At 34.2% G+C, this 23,807-nt stretch overlaps 1 protein-coding gene across 1 annotated transcript in view; it reads right to left on the reverse strand.

Annotated features, from left to right (window-relative positions):
- Positions 1–15,817, reverse strand: part of LOC149408900 (hemicentin-1-like) — a 130,626-nt gene extending 114,809 nt beyond the window's left edge. The window contains exons 1-3 of the mRNA XM_089650329.1: positions 13,862–15,817; positions 3,573–3,802; positions 1,642–1,851 (exon numbers count right to left, since the gene is read on the reverse strand). Coding sequence (XP_089506455.1) covers positions 1,642–1,851; positions 3,573–3,802; positions 13,862–15,551 — 2,130 coding nt within the window. The 5' untranslated portion in view covers positions 15,552–15,817. The remainder of the gene's footprint in view (positions 1–1,641; positions 1,852–3,572; positions 3,803–13,861) is intronic.
- Positions 15,818–23,807: the final 7,990 nt, after the last annotated feature.

Below are 23,807 nucleotides of genomic sequence, written 5' to 3' on the forward strand. Positions count from 1 at the left end.
CTTTATTAACTGGGTTAGGTTAGGTTAAAAAAAAAATTTCATCGTTTCTAATGACTTTATATCACTTTTTAAAAGTGTGTTGAATTGTCACTGTGTTGAGTTATCATGGAACCGTAAAAAATACACCTAAAAGTAAAACCCTTCATGCTCTATATATTACTAGTGCAGACTTGTAAAAAATTACAGGATGTTATGTTAGTAAATCTCGTTAGAAAATAGAAAATCTTACTTTACTTGTCAAGATTAACCCAAAGAAATACAGAATTTAAGTAATTTTCCAATTTAAATAACCTGCTTTTTCACTTGTCTGAATTCTTGACACATCAGTTCCAATTTTGAAAAAGATTTTTAACTCTTCGTGTGCTGGCACTAAATTATCGCAGTGCGCCAGTTGATTCTATTTTCGTAATAACTTGTTTTTTTACAAGATAATGTGTTAATATATTTACACATTTATAAATTTAGTATATAATCTACCATAAGTAGTTTCTCCAGAATAATTAGTTATATTCAGAGAAACAATCTTTTTTAAATATCCTTATTGATATGTTGGCATGTAAGAAATGTTAAATTCAAAAGATACCTGAGTTCGTTGAACCAGAGTTACATTCACTCACAGACTCCTCGCAACCGATATTAGTATTAATAATATTTATATGTTTACAAGACAAGGTTTTATGCAAAGCCTAAAACACAAATATAAATTGAATAAATCTTCCGGGTAAAAATAAATGCCGCCAACGGGAATTGAACCCGCACCTTCTGATTGCCAGTCAGGTGCACAGAGCCACTGGCTACGTCGACTTATTTTTAACTGCCAAATAATTCAATAAATACTAGTTTTTTATTCAACAATTAACACATTGTAGTCGGGAGCTTCAAACAATAGACTCTAGCCTATAGCGGGTGTTTTTCGCGATTAGCGCAAAAATATATCGCTTCAGCTAAATCTTCACCAGAATGGGCAACAAATTATAAGACATTTTTGAAGGGTAAAAGAAAATAGCAATTAAATATATTCCACTAAAAAAACACGTCTGTTTTGTAACTCTGTATATCATAACTAAAGCACGTGTATATTAGCTCCACTCTATCTTCACAAGTAACGAGTGCCGGGAATACATCCAATTGCTAAACAATTTTTGTGTTTTCTTTCATTCAGGAAATGATTATTGTCATAACATCCTCGGGATTATCTCATAAAAGTAAAGGTCCAATGAATTTATAACACGTCATAAAAATATAATAGGTACTCATATTCCCAGTACAACTAACAAACAATCTTTGAAATTTAACACGATAAAATTGCATAATTATTGCAAGAGTATGTGTGTACATAAAAGAAACAATGGCTTATCTTTTTTTTGTTATATGTGTGTGTAGTTTGTAATGTCTTCAAGCATTTAGATTAAATAGTCACGGGAAATAATAATAATAATTTTCCTTCCTCGCCTTTGAAGTGGAGCCGGCGTAAAGGGTATTTTTACCCGTCCCGCCGATAAGCACCAGTCAGCCGCGTGGGTAAAAATACCATTCCCGCTCATAGTGTGTTAAGAGTGAGAAATTAAGGATGGGTTCTTTCACAGAATTTTCAACAGGAGCTCCGTTTCAATGACCGGTCAGAATCTAAAATGAAATTACCTTGTGTTCATGATCTCCTGGGGGGTTGATGCTTGATCCCAAGTTGACACGATTGGCATCCAGGGTGTCCCTGACAAACTTGGTGACATCGAACACGTCATTCTTCTCAAGGCGAAACACTTGTCCCGCGCTGGCCGCTGCAATATCCTCGTACACCGTGTAGCCCGGCTTATCTCGGCTCTTGCAGTCTCCGGTTAACACGAATACTATCTGAAAACAATAGTTATAAAAATACACAACTTCGTGTTTTAACCTTCCGAAGAATATTTTTCACAAGACCAATTGTCAAAAAAAGTATGTTTCTAATTTTATCTTATTAAATAAATTTTCTCTCAAATCATTAGATTTGTAAATAGGTACTTAAATACCTACCTACTTAATTATTATAAAACATTTCTATTGTGAAACATTTTTTTTTATTTCAAATAAAAAATTATATAATTTGTCCAAAAATATGCCACCATCTCGATGACAATTCTTTTTAAAAACTTGCTTTGGGCCAAGTGAAAGGCCAAACGGTTGAGTTTAAACAGGACTTCGCTATGCTCAGTTCGAACAAGAACATAGTTTAAATGTTATTATTTAGGATAATAATATAGAGAGTAGACATAGACATAAACATAGTTTAAATGTTATTATTTAGGATAATAATATAGATAATTCTGTAGAGAGCTACAAAGTGACTTAGACAGGCTCTGCAACTATTGCACTGTTAATTATTTGGACCTCAATGTTTCGAAATGCCACACCATGTCCTTCACCAGAAACAAGCATATAATTAACTTTCCCTATTCACTCCGCGATGAAACCGTGATCTCAAAAAGCGAATGTAAAGACCTTGGAGTCTACGTAGACAGTAAACTTATATTTAATACGCACATTTCTTCAATCACTACCAGATCTTACAAAATGTTAGGTTTCGTACTGCGTCTGAGTAAATTATTTAAAAATCCTCGTACGCTAGTAATGCTTTATTCCTCACTAGTCAGAAGTACACTGGAATATGCATCGCCTGTCTGGAATCCCAAATACACTTACTATGTCAATAATATAGAGCGCATACAAAATAAATTCATTAAGTACCTAGGTTATAAATACAACAATAATTATATCTGCACTCTCCAATCCCTGAAATCCAGGCGAACGGTAGCTGACATGACATTTCTCCATAAAATAATACACAACGAAATAGACTGCTCAGAACTTCTATCCCAAATAAATTTTAACACCCCATTTAAAAGAACTCGACACACCAACCTTTTTTACACAACTAGTAATAATACAAACGCTGCAGCCAATTCCCCTATTTCTCGTATCCTTCAAACATTCAACTCAATTCAAACAAGCACAAACACCGATATATTTTTTGATTCTCTCCCTCTATATAAGAAAAACTTTTTTAGCACACTGAATTCGCCCACATAACACATACAACCACACACAGACACACATGCACACGTACACACACACAAACACTCACACACACCTCTCTCCTTCCCCAGCACACTAATTTAACTTAACTTAAAAATGTAACTTAACCGTAAAATGTATAATATACCTCATATGCATATATGTCAGCAACATGTCATTGGTACCAATTATTGTACTAACTTTTATAATTTTGTAACTATTGTCATCTATGTAATTATGTACTGTTTGTTTCTGCAATAAACAAAATAAATAAATAAATAATAATTAGATGTGCGTATTATTATTATTATTTTTTTTTTTTTTAAAGAAAGACAAACATTCCCGGGTTACGAATAACCTGACAATATTTGAAAATCTCCTACTACCACCACAATAAGCGGAAAATGTTGTTTGTGTTGTGATGGAGGACTTAGCCGGCCGAGGAATTGAACACACTACGCCTAGGTGAGACCCAAGCGCGATGTCAACTCGGCCACCGACCGGTCCTGGCTTTTTTTTACCTGGCTATGTTTCTTCTGCACCAGATCGATGACACTATCCACCATGATATAGTCGTCGGCCGTAGCGTCGGTGAACACGTATATGAAGGAGTAAGGCAGGCTGGCCTCGAGGGCGGCGATGATGCCGGTAAGAGACTTCTCCGGGCAGCTGCCGCCCCCGTACACCGACAGATTCTCCAGGCCATTCTGGAGGAACGAGTCGTCGGTCGATACACCCACCGGGCCTACGTCTGAAAAATATAGACCGGTTAGTCGCTGATTTGTCAAATGCACCGGGTTAGTACTCAGGTGTTGTGGGTTTAAAATCTCCCTCATTGCATCCTTCCGTATTCAACCAGTTTCATTCAATCATCAGTATCTCGAGAATGTTTTTAGAAAAAAAAAATTGTGTTAGGACTAAGATAATGTTTCACAGTTTGGTTTGGACGGCTTCTGTGGCTGAGATTGAGATCCTCAGATATTGGTTTGAAATCCGATGTGTGAAATTTTTAATTATTTGATTTATATGTGTCATTTTCATCATTTAATTTACAGGTTCAAATGCTTTACATGTTCAAATGTTTTTTTTTTTTTTTTTTAAATTATATTTATTCAATAAAAAAATTTACAATGTGTGATATACATATATATATTTCACTGGTAATAAGATGAAAGATATTATGATATGATTAATATTTATTATTTTGCAATGTTCTCCCATAATAAGCAATTGCTTGTGTGTATGGGATGAGGTATTATTTGTTTAGTTTCTTAGATTTTTTTTAATTTTTGTTTTTGTTTTTGTTTTATTTTTTATTTACTTACGTTTTTTTTTAATTAGTTTAGGTTTTCAGTATATTTTTTTAATTGTGTTTTGAATTCTTTGAAACTATCATTTAGTGATCTTATATTTTCTAATGTAATAATATATACTTGGAATGTATAATTATAATTACAATGTATACTTTACTATGCTGTAATGAAAGGCCCAGTTGTTTGCAGAAAATCAAATGTAACATTGTCATCAACTGGCCATGCAGCGCCATTTTGTTTTTTTTTGACACTTGAAAGGATCACGTTAACTATTTGAAGACGGCTTTTGTGTAGCGAGTTTGGAAGGATAGTTTTTGTCTTAGGTTAATGAGGAGGATAAGTATAGAAAAGTAATTTCAGGAAATAACTAAAAGTTCATCAGTTTTCAATTACAGCGATGGGACACATTGTCTCTTAAGTTACAGCGATGGGACACATTGTCTCTTAAGTTACAGCAATGGAGACATTGTTCCTTCAGTTACAGCGATGGGACACATTGTCCCTTCAGTTACAGCGATGGGACACATTATCCCTTCAGTTACAGCGATGGGACAAATTGTCTCTTAAGTTACAGCAATGGGACACATTGTCCCTTCAGTTACAGCGATGGGACACATTGTCCCTTCAGTTACAGCGATGGGACACATTATCCCTTCACAAACAGCGATGGGTAACATTGTCCCTTCAGTTACAGCGATGGGACACATTATCCCTTCAGTTACAGCGATGGGACAAATTGTCTCTTAAGTTGCAGCAATGGGACACATTGTCCCTTCAGTTACAGCGATGGAACACATTGTCCCTTCAGTTACAGCGATGGGACACATCATCCCTTCAGTTACAGCGATGGGACACATTGTCCCTTCAGTTACAGCGATGGGACACATTATCCCTTCAGTTACAGCGATGGGACAAATTGTCTCTTAAGTTACAGCGATGGGACACATTGTCCCTTCAGTTACAGCGATGGGACAAATTATCTCTTAAGTTACAGCGATGGGACACATTGTCCCTTCAGTTACAGCGATGGGACACATTATCCCTTCAGTTACAGCAATGGGACAAATTGTATCTTAAGTTACAGCAATGGGACACATTGTCCCTTCAGTTACAGCGATGAGACACATTGTCCCTTCAGTTACAGCGATGGGACACATTATTCCTTCAGTTACAGCGATGGGACAAATTGTCCCTTTAGTCTTGAAATATACTAATGTCGGCTATGACAAAAGAATAAAAACATGTTTACATTCACAATTACTGTCTTTACTTTAAATAACAGAAACTTTCAAGCATTATGTGTGGCAATGTCTAAAACAATTTTGCAAAGATAGTAAATATGTGAGAAAACGTGGAAAAACGAGATCTGTGTTCCCAATGAAATATTATGTGTACCTACATTTTGCTATAAAATTACATTGTAATATTATCAATTCTTTATTCATTACCAAATTTCGCAACAAATAATACACCAAATGAAAATGCGTGTATTTTATTTTCTCTATTTTCTGAGCAGCCGAAACAATTGTGTAACTCACGCTTACTTATGACACCAATAACATAATAATAAGTATTGCTAGGCATTTTTTTCCTGACCATAGATAGAGAAATATCTAAAAAGGACTGATTTCATAAGTTTTCATATAAAAACTGTGCATATTGTTCACTTTAGACACAATGAAACTACACCGGGACACATATTTGACCGGTCGGTGGCCGAGTTGACATCGCGCTTGGGTCCCACTCGGGCGTAGTGTGTTCAACTCCTCGGCTGGCTAAGTCCTTCATCACAACACAAGTAACATTTTCAGTTTACTGTGGTGGTACTACGATATTTTCAAATATTGTCAGGTTATTCGTAACCCGGGAATGTTTGTCTTTCTTTAAAAAAAAAAATTTATATATAAATATATACCGTTAGTCTTGAAACGGTTAAATGCTGATTTGAAGCCCGTTAAAGATTTTTAACAAATTTTGGTCAGCAGAAGAGGATAACTATCATGTCGTTAAACTTGTCAGCTTATTAAAATTTGATAGACAGCTGAAACGCATCTAGAATTGGAGTTTAACGGGGACCTTTCAAATGTAAAAAAAAAACAAAATGGCGCTGAATGACTATTTGATGACAATGTTTTCTTTGAATTCCAGCGATACACCTAGGCTTCCGTAGCCGAAGTTGAGATCCTTCACTGTGGGTTTGAAATCCGGTGTGTGCAATTTTAAATGATCTGATTTGATCACAACCTCATACATAAGCTCACATTTTAACACAACCTCAAATAACACATCTCCCCTGATGATGGACACTGCAATGCTGTCCGAAACGTTGGCTAAAGAAGGAGTTAGCGCAACACGGCATAACACCCCAAAAACAAATATATAGCAAAAAAAAAGATCTGATTTGTCTTGTAATGTGTCATTTTCATTACTTATTTAAATGCTTTATGTGTTCAAATGTATACAACACTATGTTATAGTGTAAGTTATACTATTTTTAACTGGGTTTCTAACACGGTTGATCGATAAACAATTTATCGATAATGTCGATAACTTGTCATCATTCCCGAGCACGGCTGCAGATCACTAACTTACAAACAATAGTTCAAGACATTAGACAACACATTACACAAGACACATCAAGACATTAGACAACAACTAAGAACATTAGTCGTTGTGAGCTGTTGCTTGTTCGTTGGCGATCTGCAGTCATACTCGAGAATAATGACAAGATAATTTAAATTAATAATTAAGATAATTTTAATTTAATTTAATCTAATTGTTTTTATTGTATTACCTATTTATATGACTATTTTATTTTTGATTTATATTTTAATTTTATGTTTAGGTACCTGCCTAATATATATATATATATATTTTTTTTTTTCCTTTGTTTTATCTTATTTCTATTTCCAATTTTACCCTGGCCTTTATAAATTATAAAATATTATTAATTGGGTATAACGCATGTAATGATAACTTAAGATTATATACTCCGTTATACACTAATTATTTATATTCTCATTGTTATGCAATTATGATTTCTTTTAACCACTCAAGCGATAGCTACCAAAATTTGGGTGTGTGATTTTTATGAATTAAAATTAATTAAATTTTTAACAATTTAAAAAAAATATTATATAACCTAAAAATATGGGATAGAAGTGAAATCTAGGTGGATTCGTTGTCTTTAAACCACGGTAAGCAGCTCATGAATTTCCATATTAATATTTATAGGCATGGTGTTGATCAAATCGAATGGCCGAATCGAAAACTGAACACCCGGAAATCTAAATCGCTCGAGTGGTGTGCGTGAAAGGGGATGAGCGCAAGCGGGAGAGAATGCTTGCAGATGTTATATAAAAGTATGAATGCATGTTGCATCCTCTCTGATCAAAATGAGAGTGAAACCGCACTAGAGTCCCAACTGCTCCCAACCATCTGGAGCCAGTGAGACTATGGCAACCCCAATTGGGGTATGTTGTGAGGCTGAAAATAGTTGGGAGGGGAAGGATATGGAGAAGAGAAAGGTGGGGAAGTACCTTGGTATTCAGATCTGGTCACCAAACACAGCCAAAGCCATTTCAAGCAACGTTTTAATTCTGAATGGTGGTCTTACACCAGGATGATACTGAGAGTATCTTCTACTCTGGAACTTGCCGCAAATATACTATATTTTATTTTAAATGAGTAAATTGTGAAATAACACAAATTACTTAAATGAGAGATAAGGTTAGAACCGGACTATAATAAATTCAAAAATAAAATAAACTTCACTACCTTAAATAATTTAGCGAATTAGAATGACGATGACATCTCACTATATTACTTTATATATTATTAATTAAAAAAACAAAAAACTCGTCACTTTATACGTTTTTATGATTTTTTTTTCTTCTATTTACATATGTATGTTAAGTTTTTTTATTTTTTTCCCTTTACACACGAGTTTTTGACTCTTGTAAAGGAAAACATAAATTTTATTTGTAATATGTTCTTACTATGTAAATTTAAATAAATTTAAAAAATAAATAAATAAAAAAAATTAGTTGTATACGCCATAATTTGTACTTGCGACCTCAAGCTTGCTAGTCGAGAGCCTGACCATGAGACCATGGAGGCCATCAAAACACATATACAAATCTACCTACATGCAATATGTTACAAATGGTTAAGGTATTTTTAATGATCATGCAAATAAACAATATCTATGTATATTTTTCAGGTTTTTGTACTAATCTTTCCTTAGTTGAAACTTTTGTTTTCACTGTACAGTTTTTTTTTTTTTTTAAGCACATGCACCGGCTTACTTTAGGAAAGAATGTTTATTGCACAAAGTTATATATTCCAAAAACAGTTACAGCGTTACAGTGACCATCATCAGGGCAGATGTTTAAAGATAATGTACATTGTCTGAAAAAGGAATTCGCGTAATGCAGCATAATATCCCAAAAATAAATCACGATACTTTTAGCCGTAAAAATCTCAAATTATATCTGCAAAAACTGTTTTAAATATATAACAAAAAAAACACTATCTAATAAAAAGAAGAAAAAAAATTGTTTACAAACAAAAGGAGATATACAAACTGCGCAGACTATCAAAATGGCCGAGCGCGCGGTTTTATACTAATTTTTATGGTCCATCTCCTTCGCTTCTATTATCTATGGTCATTTAATGTATGAATAATTAAAAAAAAACATAATTCAGTGAATGTTCTAGAAAGCTTTCAATGTTGCAAAATTGAAACGTTGCTTGAAATGGCTTTAGCTGTGTTTAGTGACAAGATTTGAATAACAAGGTACTTCTCAATGATCCTCTTACCCATCTCCTTCCTTTCCCACTTCCTTCAGCCTCACAACTTACCCCATTGGGAATGCCATAGTTCCACTAGGTCCATCCGGTTGGGAGGAGTTGGGACTCTTGTGTGGCATTCACAATAATATATTTATAACCTAACCTAACCTAAACTAAACTAAACTAAACTAAACTAACCTAACCTAACCTAACCTAACCTAACCTAACCTAACCTAACCTAACCTAACCTAACCTAACCTAACCTAACCTAACCTAACCTAACCTAACCTAACCTAACCTAACCTAACCTAACCTAACCTAACCTAACCTAACCTAACCTAACCTAACCTAACCTAACCTAACCTAACCTAACCTAACCTAACCTAACCTAACCAAACCTAACTTAACCATCCATGTTTACAGCGAGTCAATACAGCTAACAATAATAATTTAACCACAGTAAGCGGAAAATGTTCCTTTTCTAGTGATGGAGGATTTAGCCAGCCGAGGAATTGAACCACGACATCTTGGCGGGACTCAAATGCGATGCCAACTCAGCCACTGGATGTATTGGGTGTAATATTAGTTGACCTTTAACTACTTTTCTGGCTTTGATACCAAGGCACAAGAAAAAGATTATTACCAATTAATAGTCATAAATTACTCTTGCCAGTAACATTAATAACTTATCATGAATCAAGTTTAATTCAGTTCAGTGAAAGTTTTAGTGATTGTGAAAATGGAAATTATACACAGTGTCTGGAAATTCGTAGTATAAGCGGGAAACTTGTGAATCTTTTTTTTCAATCTTAGCATTTCAATAAACCACTGGAGCAATTTTTGGCATTTTATTTTATTTTATTTATTTATTTATTTATTTAATACATGTTACATTATTATGAAATTTACATAAAGTAGATATAATGAATCACCATACTAGGCGGCTGCCTGTTTCATGGTGACCAATTGAGTGTAATTAATTTGTATGAAATATGAAATCTAGTGTAAACATATGAAATTAGTAACTATAGATGAAGCTAAAATTTTGGAAAAATTGTAATAAAAAGTAGAAGATAGAAATTAGAAAGGAGAAAGAAGTAAATTAGCATTAGATTGTAAAAATGTACATAATTATATATATAAGCATGTTATATATATGAGCATGTTATTTATTTATTTATTTCACGCCTATTAAGGCTTTTACATACATATATATAAAAAATATTTACAAAATTATACATGAAAATAGTGCAGGAAATGACTATTTAAAACAATTGCAGAAAAATAAATATAGTCAAAATATCACTTAACTTGATCTACACAGCATGCAGCCACAAAACATAAAAAACCCAAAATATTTTTTCTGTTTCAGTTGACAAAATTATTATATGTTAGTCAAATCAAATTAAATACCTTTATGAAAATATTCCACTACTTGATAAAAATACTTCAATAGGGTATGCTTATATATTGAATTATTATTACTCATTATCCCAAGTTTGCAAAAACGTTTTGAGCGATCGATTGTCATAATGCGCCAAATTTATACAACCTCAAAATATGGGATAGACGGCAAAAACTAGGTGGATTTATTGGGTTTAAACCGCAGTAAGCAGTCTCATATGTTTCCATATTAATATTTTGAGGAATGGTATTAATTAAATAATATGGTAAATGTATATATATGACAAAATATGTAGTATATTTTTTCTGCAACTAAAGTATTAGACACTTTTTGAGCTGTGTCTATACTTCGACGCATTTTAAAATATATCAAACAGTTTATATTAACCCCTAGCAAACTATGGGCAGTGCACTCACTGAGGGAACTGGTAGGACTACTAACGGGACACTGCCACCTCAGGAGACACATGCAGCTATTGGGAGTGTAAAACACTAATAGATGCAGAAAATGTGAAGAGGATGAAGAGACTCCAATTCACCTGTGGTGCCGATGACCCGTTCTGTTGGGAACAAGGCTCAGATACCTGGGAAGACACATTGTAGAACCAGAAGACATAGCCACATTTCCAATGACAACCCCGGTGAAGTTTATAAAAGCTCCCAGGTTACTGTTAAAGGAATGAGGTAAAATGGGAGTTAGCACAACGGGCCTATGGCCTAAGTGCTCACGGGAACTCTACGTTAACCATCTCCTCATCAGTACAAAAAAATTTAAAAAACCCCTAGCTATCGATTTTTTCAAATGTGACATAAAAAATTCCTATTTTCCAAAAAAATGTTTCCGGACACTGTGTATTGAATTATTAAGGAAGTGACACATTTTACGTAGAGTTTTTATCTAATCTGAATAGTGTTAATTTCTTATCTTAATATATTTAACTGCATGATATTATTAAACACAGAAGAGGGAAAAATAATAAAGAAATCTGTTTTTTTTTCCATTTTGAACATATGGAACAAACATCACCTACATACACTGACGTCAGAAGAGATAGAGGCTTGCCCTAAAATGAAATCCGGGTAAAATCTCGACAAGCAGGAGACAAACTACGTGACCATATTTTAGGCGGGTTCGAGAAAGCTTTGAATATTCTACGACATCTGTTGTACGTTGAACGATGAAAACCACACATTAAAATAACCATGGTAACCGCAGAAAAGTTCAATTCGCTAAATTAAGGTAACGGTTTACAGCGCAGTCCATTGCGGGACTTTTCTACGCATGATCTGAATGTTTGTTCTTGAACGAATCGCCTGGTGTAGCGACGCTACAATTAAGTGCGGCGGGTAAATTATAACACATTTGTAAAAGGGTCTAACTAAATAATGTAACAAAATATCGAATTGTGGAAACTAGCCCAAACTTTGTTTTTTCAATTTTTTACTTAACTACAAGAAAGAACTAGTAATTCATAAGTAGATTCAATTTTTGCACACTAAATAATTGTGGTATTATTCTTTTTTTTTTTGCGACTTTATAAAATGACTATACATTGTACATAGACAATATAATGGTGAATTAAAGTCTAGCGATTGCGTTTCTTACCCTCATTAGGGAGTCCTGTGGTGAGGTGGACTAAAATGATTTAATTCTATTTTATTTGTCTTCTATGTCGTTTTCAGTAGTTTTTTAAGAGTTTACTTTGCTTCATTCACATTCATACACCGTCCCACACTTCTATTTTGATTTTTGACATGACCAAACTCAAGTAAGTAGTCCTAAAGAGAGGTTGTATGTGACGTCATTGTTGTGATATCTTCCATCATTCACTTAAGAGGAAGCTACAAGTCAAAAATGTGTATATTCTTGGTATACCTTATATCGTAGGTAATAGGCATTAAAATCGCTTGACAAACGGAGTCTAGAAACGTTCGATTTCAAGCAAAATACTGGTTTTTATTTATTTTGTAAATATTTTTATAAGAAAGCAAAAAAAATTAATCAAGTGAAACTGTCACAGATAATCTTTGCTATAATACTTTTTTTTTTTAAAGTTGTTTCCTTTATGCGTTCATACATTTCTATTGAAAAAAATTTTTTTTAGTAGTATGTATTTATATTTTTTTATTGAGTAATTTATGTGTTTATTTGTATTCTACTCAAGCGAAGCGATAGGAAAACCTTCAATTTATTTAAAGCATATTTTTTTGTACTCATAATGTACACCAATTCGTTATAAAGATTAATCAAAATAGTAATTTACCATTAAGCTTCGCCTTAATTGAATAACGTTGCAGGCTGAAAATAGAATAATTTCTACTAATTTCTTAAACACTGATTGAATTCAAGAGTTTTTCCATTGCTTCAGAAAGATCTTATAGGTTTATTTTTTTTCTGAATAAACATAAGAATCCCAACTTTTCCCAACCGCCTGGAGCCAGAATAACTATGGAATCTCCATTTGGGGTATGTTGTGAGGATGAAGGTTGTGGGGATGGGAAGAAGATGAGAAAGAGGAAGGTGGGAAAGTAGCTGGCAATTCAGATTCAGGTCTTAAACCATGGCGATAGTGAGTGTATCTTCTACTCTGACCTACTGCATATATATATAATGCAAATTAATCAAATAAAATTTACTTGCGCACGCCGGGATTTGAACCCGTCCACCTCCGAATTGCTAGTCGAGAGCCTTACCTCTCAACGATGAAGGCCATCAAATGGAATAGTTTATAGTGATATAAATCTCAACAAAAACAAATTAACCATATGATCCTACTTTACATTATATTACTTTCCGTTTTCTTACATGTGTCATTTATGAGAAAGACGGAGAGGTTACAAGTTATACTGGAGTTATCAGCGGAATGATTTGACCTTGTAACATAATGCCCAACGCCAAACAATTTAATTTATTCAATTAGATAAGACATTTCAAATATTTTCAATGATAAACTAATTTTTAAAAGATTATTTATGTATAGAACAAAGGAAAACATATTATTTTTAAGCAATAATTATTTGCCTGAAACACCTATAGAAATTGAAAAAATATATATAAAAGAAAAAAAATCTAATAATCAGTAATTCTTGAATGAAAAATACCAATGGAAATTGATTAATTTGGCGGGTTTTGAATAAGCCGACGTAGCGCAATTGGTGGAGCATCTGACCGGTAATCAAAAAGCTGTGGGTTCAATTCCCATCGGCGGCATGTATTTTTTCTCGGAAGATCTTTTCAATTTATAAAGGTGTTTACTTAAAAATAATTAGATATTACAATGTTTTATTTGTATAGGTACCTGGATCTCTGAATGGCACCAAAACATAATTCTGGATTGGTTTATCTTCTCTGTCCAACATTGTTTCTAAGATCAAATCAGCACCTTTTCTTAGCTGGACTAAATCATCCCACATAGATCCCGTTGCATCAAAAACAAAAGCCAAACTTCCTTTACGTCTCGATGGACGACTCTTCGCTTTAACAGCATGTGCTTCTTCATCAGATTTACTAAGTTTCTCTTCCTCATCAAAGATATCCTCAAAATCGAGCTTTTTCTTTAGTAGCTCTTGCGTAATGTTTCCAGCTGTACTCGCATTCAAATGTTTTAGGTAAACTGAATTTATACGCGTCTCAGATTTTGCTGGTTGATCGGAAGAAACTTTGTAAGCATTCTGATTTTCGTAATTCTTTTTTTCATTGTGGACAAAAGCAACGGGGGCTATAGGAGTTGTAGGTTGAATATAGGGAGAAGAATAATCTCTCGACTCGTTGGTGTGAGAATTATCACTGAATTTAGCACTGTCAGAATCATCTTTTTCAGTTGTATTGTCTGCGTAATCCAAAAGTGTATAAAAATCATCTTTCGTAGTTTCAGATTTTTCTTCCTCAATTGTGTCCGGTATTTCAACTTCTATAAGTTCATTGCCATACAAATTAGGCTCATCTTTTAGTTCAATTGGCATTTCAATGACTGATGGTGTACTTAATTCTATGATCTTATTCTCAGTTGTAGGTGTACTTGATTCCATTATCTCATTATCATTTGTAGGTGTGCTTGATTCCATAATCTCATTATCATTTTTAGGTGTACTTGAAATCATGGTATAAGCAGCATTAAAAGATTTGTCATTTAATAATAATTCTTCAGGGATGTCATCGTTCAATGCTGTACTTAATTTAATGATATCATCATTATTTGAAGGAGTACTTGAAAAATGTTCAACATCTTCGTTGCCCAACAAATTCTTACTGTCAATCAACTGGGCGTTCTTGAAGTCAACATTTTCGGGTGCACTTGTTTCCATGATACCAATATTTGAAAGTGTAATTGATTCCATGATTTCAGGAATATGATTGTTTGAAGAAGTACTTGGTAATTTGATGTGGGGAATATTAGCTGAATCAAACAATTCATCCTTCAATTCTGCAGGTATATCATTGTTTGGAGATGTACTTGATTTTTTGATATCAGCAACATCACTATAACTTGTACTTGATTCCGCAATATCATCAGGATTAAAAGCTTCATCATTCAAATCGTCAGGCATATCATTGTTCGAAGATGTAGTTAATTTATTGATATCAGCAACATCATCATTGCCCAGCATACGCGATACCATGATGTCTAAATTAGGTGTGCTTGATAACTTTAAATGATCAGAATTTAAAGCTTCATCATTATGACCTTCAGTGATATCATTATAAAGAGTACTTGAAGATGTTTCAACGTCTTCTTTGTCCGTTAAATCATCATCATTTCTGATTGCATCTTTAACAGGATTGATGATATCATTCAGCAATGTTTCATTTTTTGTATTGTCAACATACCTTGACTTCTCTGATAACCTACAACTGGAATTTTTACCACATTCCAACTTATCGATCTCCGTGTGATGACTATCCGCATTTAGCAAATTAATTATAGGAAGCAACATTAAAACTATCACAGTCACATGAATCCTATTTTTACAGTAACTTTTATGCCCCATTTTGTTTAATTTTTTTTTTATCACTTTAAAATATAAGTTATTGTTTAAAAAAAGTATCAACTTATAGTAACTTCTTCACATTTTAATATTACACATATATTCACTGCGTCCAATCGGACGAACAAAATGATTTTTCACTACACTCACTCGTGCGCATATAAACACTTAATTTAATAATTTATCATGACACATGAATTATTTCAGTCTTTTTTAGCATAATAACATTGTTTTAAGCAATTTATTTAAGATACGTGGATTTTTATCGATTACAGTGCCGAATAATTGTGAATTTGGGGCAGCCCAGTATTAATTTGAATAAATATGTTATTTGCACCACGGCCGGACACAAGTAGTTATCAATACTAATATGTGATATAACTAAGAACAGAGGGCAAATGTTGACTGATGAAGAAATATTCACGCGGCATGTTTGTATACTTCATTCAACAAGATAAATTAATAATAATTAACAATATTGCTTTATAAAGATAATTTTCCAGAATTACCATATTGTTTATCACTAATGAATAATAATAATAATGTCTCGTATTTGTAAGTGTGCAAATAATTAGTATAAGTATATACTAATTAGTTTTGACGGCGTCCGTGGTCGAGCGGTTAAGGTCTTGGTCTATGAATTCAGAAGTCGCAGGTTCGAATACCTTGCGGTTTATTTAACTATAATTTGTGTTATTTCACATGATTTTGAGTTCAACAGTTCGGCTGTGAAATGAGTTTCCGGCTTCTGCGTTTCCTCCCTCTTACAACAGTTCATTCCTTTCATTCCACAAAGTTTGGAGTACACGTAAAATGGTGACCGGATAACTCATCAAAATGACAATTCAACACACCTATAAAAAGTGCTATAAAGTTATGAAAAGTGATTAGTTCAAAACTCAATAAAAGTGATGAGAACAAAAACTCGATTAAATAGGTGACATATTTAACTATTTAACCCAATTTTTTTTTCATCACTTTTCATAACTTTATGGCACTTTTTATATGTGTGTTGAATTGTCATTTTGATGAGTTATCATGGAACCACGTAAAATATAGGTGGCAGCCCTGCTGCAGACTCCCAGCTCTGCAGCAGGGCTGCAACTGTGCGGTGAATCATCACCTGACTACTAGAAGATATATTAGCATCAAATTAAGCTGACTGGAATCATCTCGACGTGCTGAAATAAGACGCCGCCCTTTGAGAGCTGGACTCTTCGGGAATGTTCTCCGAGACACTGCACTGCAGAAGCGCCTATGTGTCGATCCTTTATATATTTTATTATCAATTAATTATTTCGATCAAAAGAAAGTGATTTGAACCAACATTGAAAAAAATTAAGTTCAACATTTCTGGTTAGTTCCATTCTGAGATCATACCTATTAATTTTTTAACGCCCCTTTTTGGAACTTTTACATAGGAACAGATTAAAAATTTCCATACAATTTTTTTTTATTTTTTTTTTTAACTTTATTTATTTTCATTTCTTTACACATATTATACATATTAATAGATAATATAAAATAACATAATATATAATACCAAATAGTTTACAAAAGAAATGAAAACCCACTAAGGCACTGACTGCCTGAGTGTGGTTAATATAAAACGATTACTATATTTCAAGTACCTAAAGTATAATATACATTAGTAGAAAAAGTTTTTTTTTTGTTTATAGTTATTATAAAAAGTAAAGAGAAAAACATTATGTACAATAATTTATAAAGTTTCAGCAAGTGAGTTGTAGAAAGGATAAATAAATTTATAGTAAAAGCGTTTCAATATCTGCGTCAATCAGCCATAATTTTACCTCTTTAATATATTCTATCTTTTTGTTTATCATTTGAGTTTGTAGTGGTAGAAGGTTAAATGTACGAGGACCAATGAAACTGCTATGCGTCTGCATTAATTTAGTATTGGTTTGGGGGGTGTAAAATATATTATTTGTTCTTTTGCTCATTCTGTTTTCATTTATTTTGAAATTGTTTTTGTTTTTAAATAGATATTTCATAGTTTGTAATATAAATAATTTACGAATGTTAAATAATTTAGATTCCTTGTATAATAGGTCGGTCGAAAATGTTTTATTTTTGTTATATATGACTTTAATTATGTGCTTTTGAATTATTTGTAGAGGCTTAATAAAAGTATCAGGTGCACCACCCCATCCTATTATGCCATAAGTGATTGCAGATTGCACCAGAGAGAAGTAGATCATTTTCAATTTTTCAGCGTTTAAAATTTCCTTGAGTCTATAAAATATGTAGGTTAGATATCTTAGTTTAGAAGTGGTTTGATTAATATGAGATTTCCAATTAAGATTAATATCTATTGATACTCCTAAATATTTTATATTTTTGACATTAGCGAGTTCGTTGCACAGGAAGCACATTTCTTGATTGCAAGTTGTATTATGGATTCTAATTTTAAGGTTGTCTTTTGGTTTGTTTTTGATGTTTTTATAAAAAGGTAAGTAAAATGTTTTGCTGTAGTTTAAGACAAGTTTGTTGTATTTTAACCATTTTGAAACAAGTGAAATACATACAGTTGCATTCGAAAAAGTTTCTGTCCAATTATTACCATCCACTATTATTGCCGTGTCATCGGCGTAAGAAACAATTTTAAGTTAAGAATAAAATCGGGCCAAGAACAGTTCCCTGCGGAACTCCGTTTTTTATCTGTGTTTCTGAACTATAATTATTCCCAATTTTTGTTTTTTGTGTTCTGTCTTTAAGATAGTTTGATAGTAATTTTAGTGTGTGTTTTTTGAAGCCCAGTTGAGTTATTTTTTTAATGAGTAAATTATGATTAACAGTGTCGAAAGCTTTTCTTAAATCTAGGAATATGGCAAGACATTATATTACTACTAATGGACCCGCAATGCTTCACTCTTGTTAATGTCTTTCTTGGGCGTCTCTGACTTCTTCCATCATTCAAAATATACCAAAATGTTACTGTTAAAAAACTACATTACATCGACTTTAATTCAAGTCCGTATCTCCTTCCGGTGCACAGATATTGCAATAAGTATTCTTCGTGCGTCGTTGACTTCTTCTACTGTTCAAACCGCTCTCTAAATACTCCTGGGACTAATAAGAACAAACTTTGAAATTTTCAGTGATATCGGTCGACTACTTTCGAGTTTTGCGACCACAAACATTTGCAGGCGGAATTTTTATATACAAGTAAGTTTAAACAGATTTTTTTAAAATTTATAACAAGCAACAATCTTTTGTATTTATTATGTGATAAATTGAAGATTTTCACTGAATATCCATTATTAGCATTGAGTTATATAAATAAAGTCTACATTCTTTGCATTCTGTGAGCGAAAGTAGGAAGGGGGTGTGGCGGCTGTCGATGTCGCCCGAATCCTTCTGACCGCAAATGAACTCAACAAATGGAGTCGCTAGTGACCGCCTGCCGTGCCATGGCCCGGAGCACTTAGGTCACCGGCGCGCCAATTTCAAAGGCTTCTTTTAACACAAAAAGCCAATTTACACAACTACTGATTATGATATATATATTTACCGAAAGAAGGTTATACTATCGCCTTTTCTATCTTTTCCAAAAGGATTTGTGCAGGATCATTGGAGGATCATAACCGGCCAGCTTTTGTAATCAACTGAAGCCCGTTTTTTCTCTATGATGCCAATTGACTCAACGTTGTACCCCATTTCGAACTGATGTTTACTCTACACATAATACCGCTAAGATTATTACCCTCAATTATTATTTATTGCGGTAGTTAGTTCAATAATTACTACATTAAAAAAAATACCAATTTCTAGTAATCTGGTATTGGTGGAACTTTATAGATAAAACGTAAAAGTAATATAATGGAAAGTATAAAAATGATAAAAACCTGTACACATTTTGGCAAAAATTCCCATCTACAATCTGCATTTAACGGAGACCCCTCAATGTCGAAATAAATAAAAATTTCGCTGTTTGGCTATTTGATGACAATGTTACATTTGAACTTGGTTAAATTTCGCCAAGTTTGAAACTTATATAAAAAGAATTAATGATAATAATTTTTATTACTTTTCTAAACCATAAAAGACAGAGTTAATAGCCGCATTAATATTTTTTATGTATGAGCAAAAGCAGCGGTAGGGTCGTATGTAGGTAAGGCGCACAACTCATGCCGCTAAGAAGCACCACTGCAGCATGTTGCTATCAGAATGTATCGGAAATGTCAGAAGTTGGAGGTATTATATTTTCCGTACTCTGTTTCCCCATTCTTACAATATGAATGTATTCAAGATCCAGGAGTCACTATCTCCTTCCCTCCACACAGCATCTTCAAAGAAGCATAGGCCCTGAGGAAAATGATGGAAAAACTTTTCCATCAGCAATAACCAATTTCAAATGGCGAACATCAGGATTTTACAAGTGAACGATTACTCTAGTGCAAAATTCGGAGGGGGCGCTTTCTAAAGCAGGGTACTCACCTAACCGTGTAACATGTAACGTATCTGATAATGTATCAAGTGTGTACGTAGGCACGAGCCTACTGCGAGCCGCTCGCGGGTGGAGCGCAGTGTGCTCGCAGCGACCCGCCGACGGCGGTTTCACTGCGAGCACACTGCGAGCACTAATGGCGGATCCGGGAGCTCGTAGCTGGATACGCGCTTACCGTGGACGAGCCGTACCCACTTGCAGATTGATACAGTATCAGTTACGTTACATGCTACACTCTTGGTGAGTACCCTGCTTAAGAGCTTGACACCTCGAAAAACATCTGTATTGAAGTGCAAAAAAAAGGGGACAATACTCACAGATATGCTGTAGTGTTTGGCCGCCAGGGCTACAGAGTATGCCCCGACGGCTGCGCGCAGATCTCCTCTAGCTAGCACAGTCTGGGTTCCCACCATTGTCTAGAACATTATATGTACATATTATATTCAATTCAAATATCATGGGCATACTGACAAAAACGTCAATTTGATGTTTTGACTTTATGGTGATGTCAACTCAGTCACCGACCGGTCCATGGATTATATTATGATCCATATTAAGTCCTTGGATGAAATCAATTTACCTTATATTATGTCCACAGATTAAATCAATTTGCCTTCGATGTATTATGATTTAAATCAATTCGATGATGAAGGTGTGCAGGCGGCCCTCGGAGGCGCCAACCAGGCAGTGCTTGTTCGCCTTCTCAGCGATCCACTCCTTGATGCTGGTCAGAGACTTGCCCACGCACACAAAGGGTTCAGCTTGCCACACCGAGCTATTAGATGGCCACCAGTTTCTACACAGCACAAAAAAACAGTTTTTAATGATGAATGATACCTGGTGGAAATTGCGGTCACCTGGAAAGTGTTTGGCGGGAGAAAAAAAGACTATTACCGACGCGTTGGAGTGGTCAAATGTGTCGGTATCCTTGACTCTCTTGAAAGTGGGTCAGTAAATTGGAATCCACACCAGGTTAAGTATTCCCTCAGAGAGTTTAAAAGAAATTTCTGAGATATCTCTACATGATCTAAGCACGCATACAAACTTAATGGAAGAACTCTAAAAGCAGTGACGTTACAACAAGACCAAGGAGTTACCATATCAGAAGACTTGAAATAGGACCTGCATATCGCTGGGATTGTCAAAAGAGAAAATTCGATCAAATATTTAATCAGGAAAGCCTTAAATATACAAAATATGTGTGCAACCTCTCCCGGAATATGTTTTACAAATATGTACTTCATATTTTTCGAAAGATAGAGAAAGATCTGATAGAGAGAGTACACAGACGATTTAAAGACTGACAATATGAAGATAGACTCAAGGAACTAAGATTACATCTGGACATTATAGCTGACCTGGCATCCAAGAAATCTTCACCACCGACAAACATATAAGTGGACACTCAAAAAAAATAATAAAACACCTTTTGCATCCCATCCTAGGAGACTCGCAAGTAGAGTAATGCCTGCATAGAACAAACTTCCACAACATGTCAACGATTCTACTATGCCTGCTCATTCAATAATAATAATGAGGGAGTATGGCTACTACCCGTGGCGCTCTATCCCACTGACTCTCTTTTGGGTCAGGCGGGATGTACACATTGCTACACATTTATTCATACGTGGATGGTTTTAAAACTCATAGTTTTCTTCGTCACCGACAGCGTAGACTGTTCTATCTCAGTCTGCAAGACCAAATTGCCAATGGTCATGCCGGTAGGGAGAGCTATCTTGCTGTTGAACTGAATCAATTTGGATATCGACGTATTTTGCAGATTTTCATTTCTACTGCCCGCGTGAATTTAAACATAGTAAACGATACCTCACTCGACTTAGTTTGTAAAAATGTATTTTTCAAAAGGTTCTTCTCACCCCTTTTACTAGAAGGGTGTTCCACCACTTTCATGGAGCGGGCTATGCTGGTATTAATTTATTTATTGTTCAGAGTATTTATTGTTGGCAATTATGTGGGAATATACTATCCGTGGAAGGAACAATCATCGATATATTTTTTACATACAATTCCATTCTTATAGTGTACAGATGAATCTAAACCACCTTCGCATGTACGTAACACTGTGTGCATGAATGTTTGTGGCGAGTTACACGGTTACAGCACCGACATACCATCAGTCAGTTGCAGACATCGCCGCAGTTCCCACAGTGTTCTGCCCTCCCATCCCTACTTGCTTATCTTCCGGGCCGCTATTTCGTTACCTCGTTCATGTCGAAATGAGAAAATATTTAAAGAAATTGAACACTTCCACCCTTATACACGTGGTGTAAATATTACACGGCGCGTAAGGTCAGAATAATAGAAATCTTGACTTGACAATCGCGGCAGTTTTCAAACAGGACACTTTTGAAAAGTAATCAGTCAAGAAAAGTGTTCAGACAAATTATTGCTATTTTAATTGGCAAATTGTGCTTTTTCACATTTAATTAAAACAAATAAAATATTATTGACTTGGCATTTCAATTTCGTTTCTGGTTCTGAAAATCTGCTGCATCCAATTTGATATTCTAGCAAGCCTTTCTTTGACTAGATGGCTTAATTTGAATGAGCTTTTCAATATCATAGTACCTACCTGTCTGAATAAAAAATGTTTGGAAAAAGACTTGTCATTGATATATTGACATTTCTTTAGACAAATTAAAAATGTTAAATAAAATATACCTATTCTTTGTAAAATTAGGTAGGTTTTTAAGTACCTACATACAAATCTTATGATTTCAGAGGAAATTTTGGTTTTTAATTAAATTCAATAAGAGAGAATTAGAATCAAACTATTTTGGACCCTTGGTCAATAAATTGTTCACAGAACTACTAGTAGTATATTCGCAGCATTGTAGAATATTCCAGGGTTTTAGATCTATACTCTCAGTATCGCCCTGGTGAAAGACCACCAATTTGAAGCCAAACAGTGCTTGGAATCAGGAGTGACGGATGTTTAATCCATCCCTCTCACTGCAGTTCGAGGCGATGGTACAAGAGAGTCCTGTTGGAGAGATAAAAAGATCTCCCTCAACCAGTTGAAACACGGAAATCAACTGGAAAATGTGTTTTTGTTAGGTTATGTAACACTAGTACTAACAGTAACATACAATATACACGCTGACTAGCAAATATATCTATGAATTTTGCTCATTACATTGAAACGATTAAGATGTGCGCTGCGGATGTGAATGGTATAAGTAGGAGCGAGAGAGGAAGACATGGCACGATCAAGTTAATCCTATACTTGAGTCCGGTCAAGAGTCAGAATAACAGAAGATAAATGTTTGAGGCATTGTATGAATATACATGAAGCAAGGAGTGTGTGCCAAGCAAGACAAGGTTGTGTGGTGGTCTATCTATATATTTAGGCTTAAAACAACATAAAACACGTTTAACGTGTAAAAAATGCATAAAGAATATTATTTTTATTAAATAACAGTATAACAATAATTTAGAAATAAAAACTTTTAAAGGGAGTTCTACAGATAAAAATTAAAAAAACTATAAACAAAAAATTATTTTTTTTAAAAAAGAACTAAACTCCACATTACTTTTATTTTAAATTGAATGTTTTAGAACCTCGGAAACAAAACATGTGTGTTCTTCAAAAAGGTAAGAACTGACCGACGCCGATATCTAAAGATCTGAATTATAAGAAACAAATGCAGCGCATAATTGGAGGAAAGTACACATAACAGTATAACTGTCTCGCTCCTTCGCATGTATGATACGGGCTATACCGCGTAGCTATCTGGGTGTGTTAAACTAAAACAAATAAAATGACACAA

Source organism: Hesperophylax consimilis, unplaced genomic scaffold (genome assembly GCF_061612785.1).
Source record: "Hesperophylax consimilis isolate HC1 unplaced genomic scaffold, BYU_Hcon_1.0 scaffold_45, whole genome shotgun sequence".
Classification (NCBI taxonomy): Eukaryota; Metazoa; Arthropoda; class Insecta; order Trichoptera; family Limnephilidae; genus Hesperophylax; species Hesperophylax consimilis.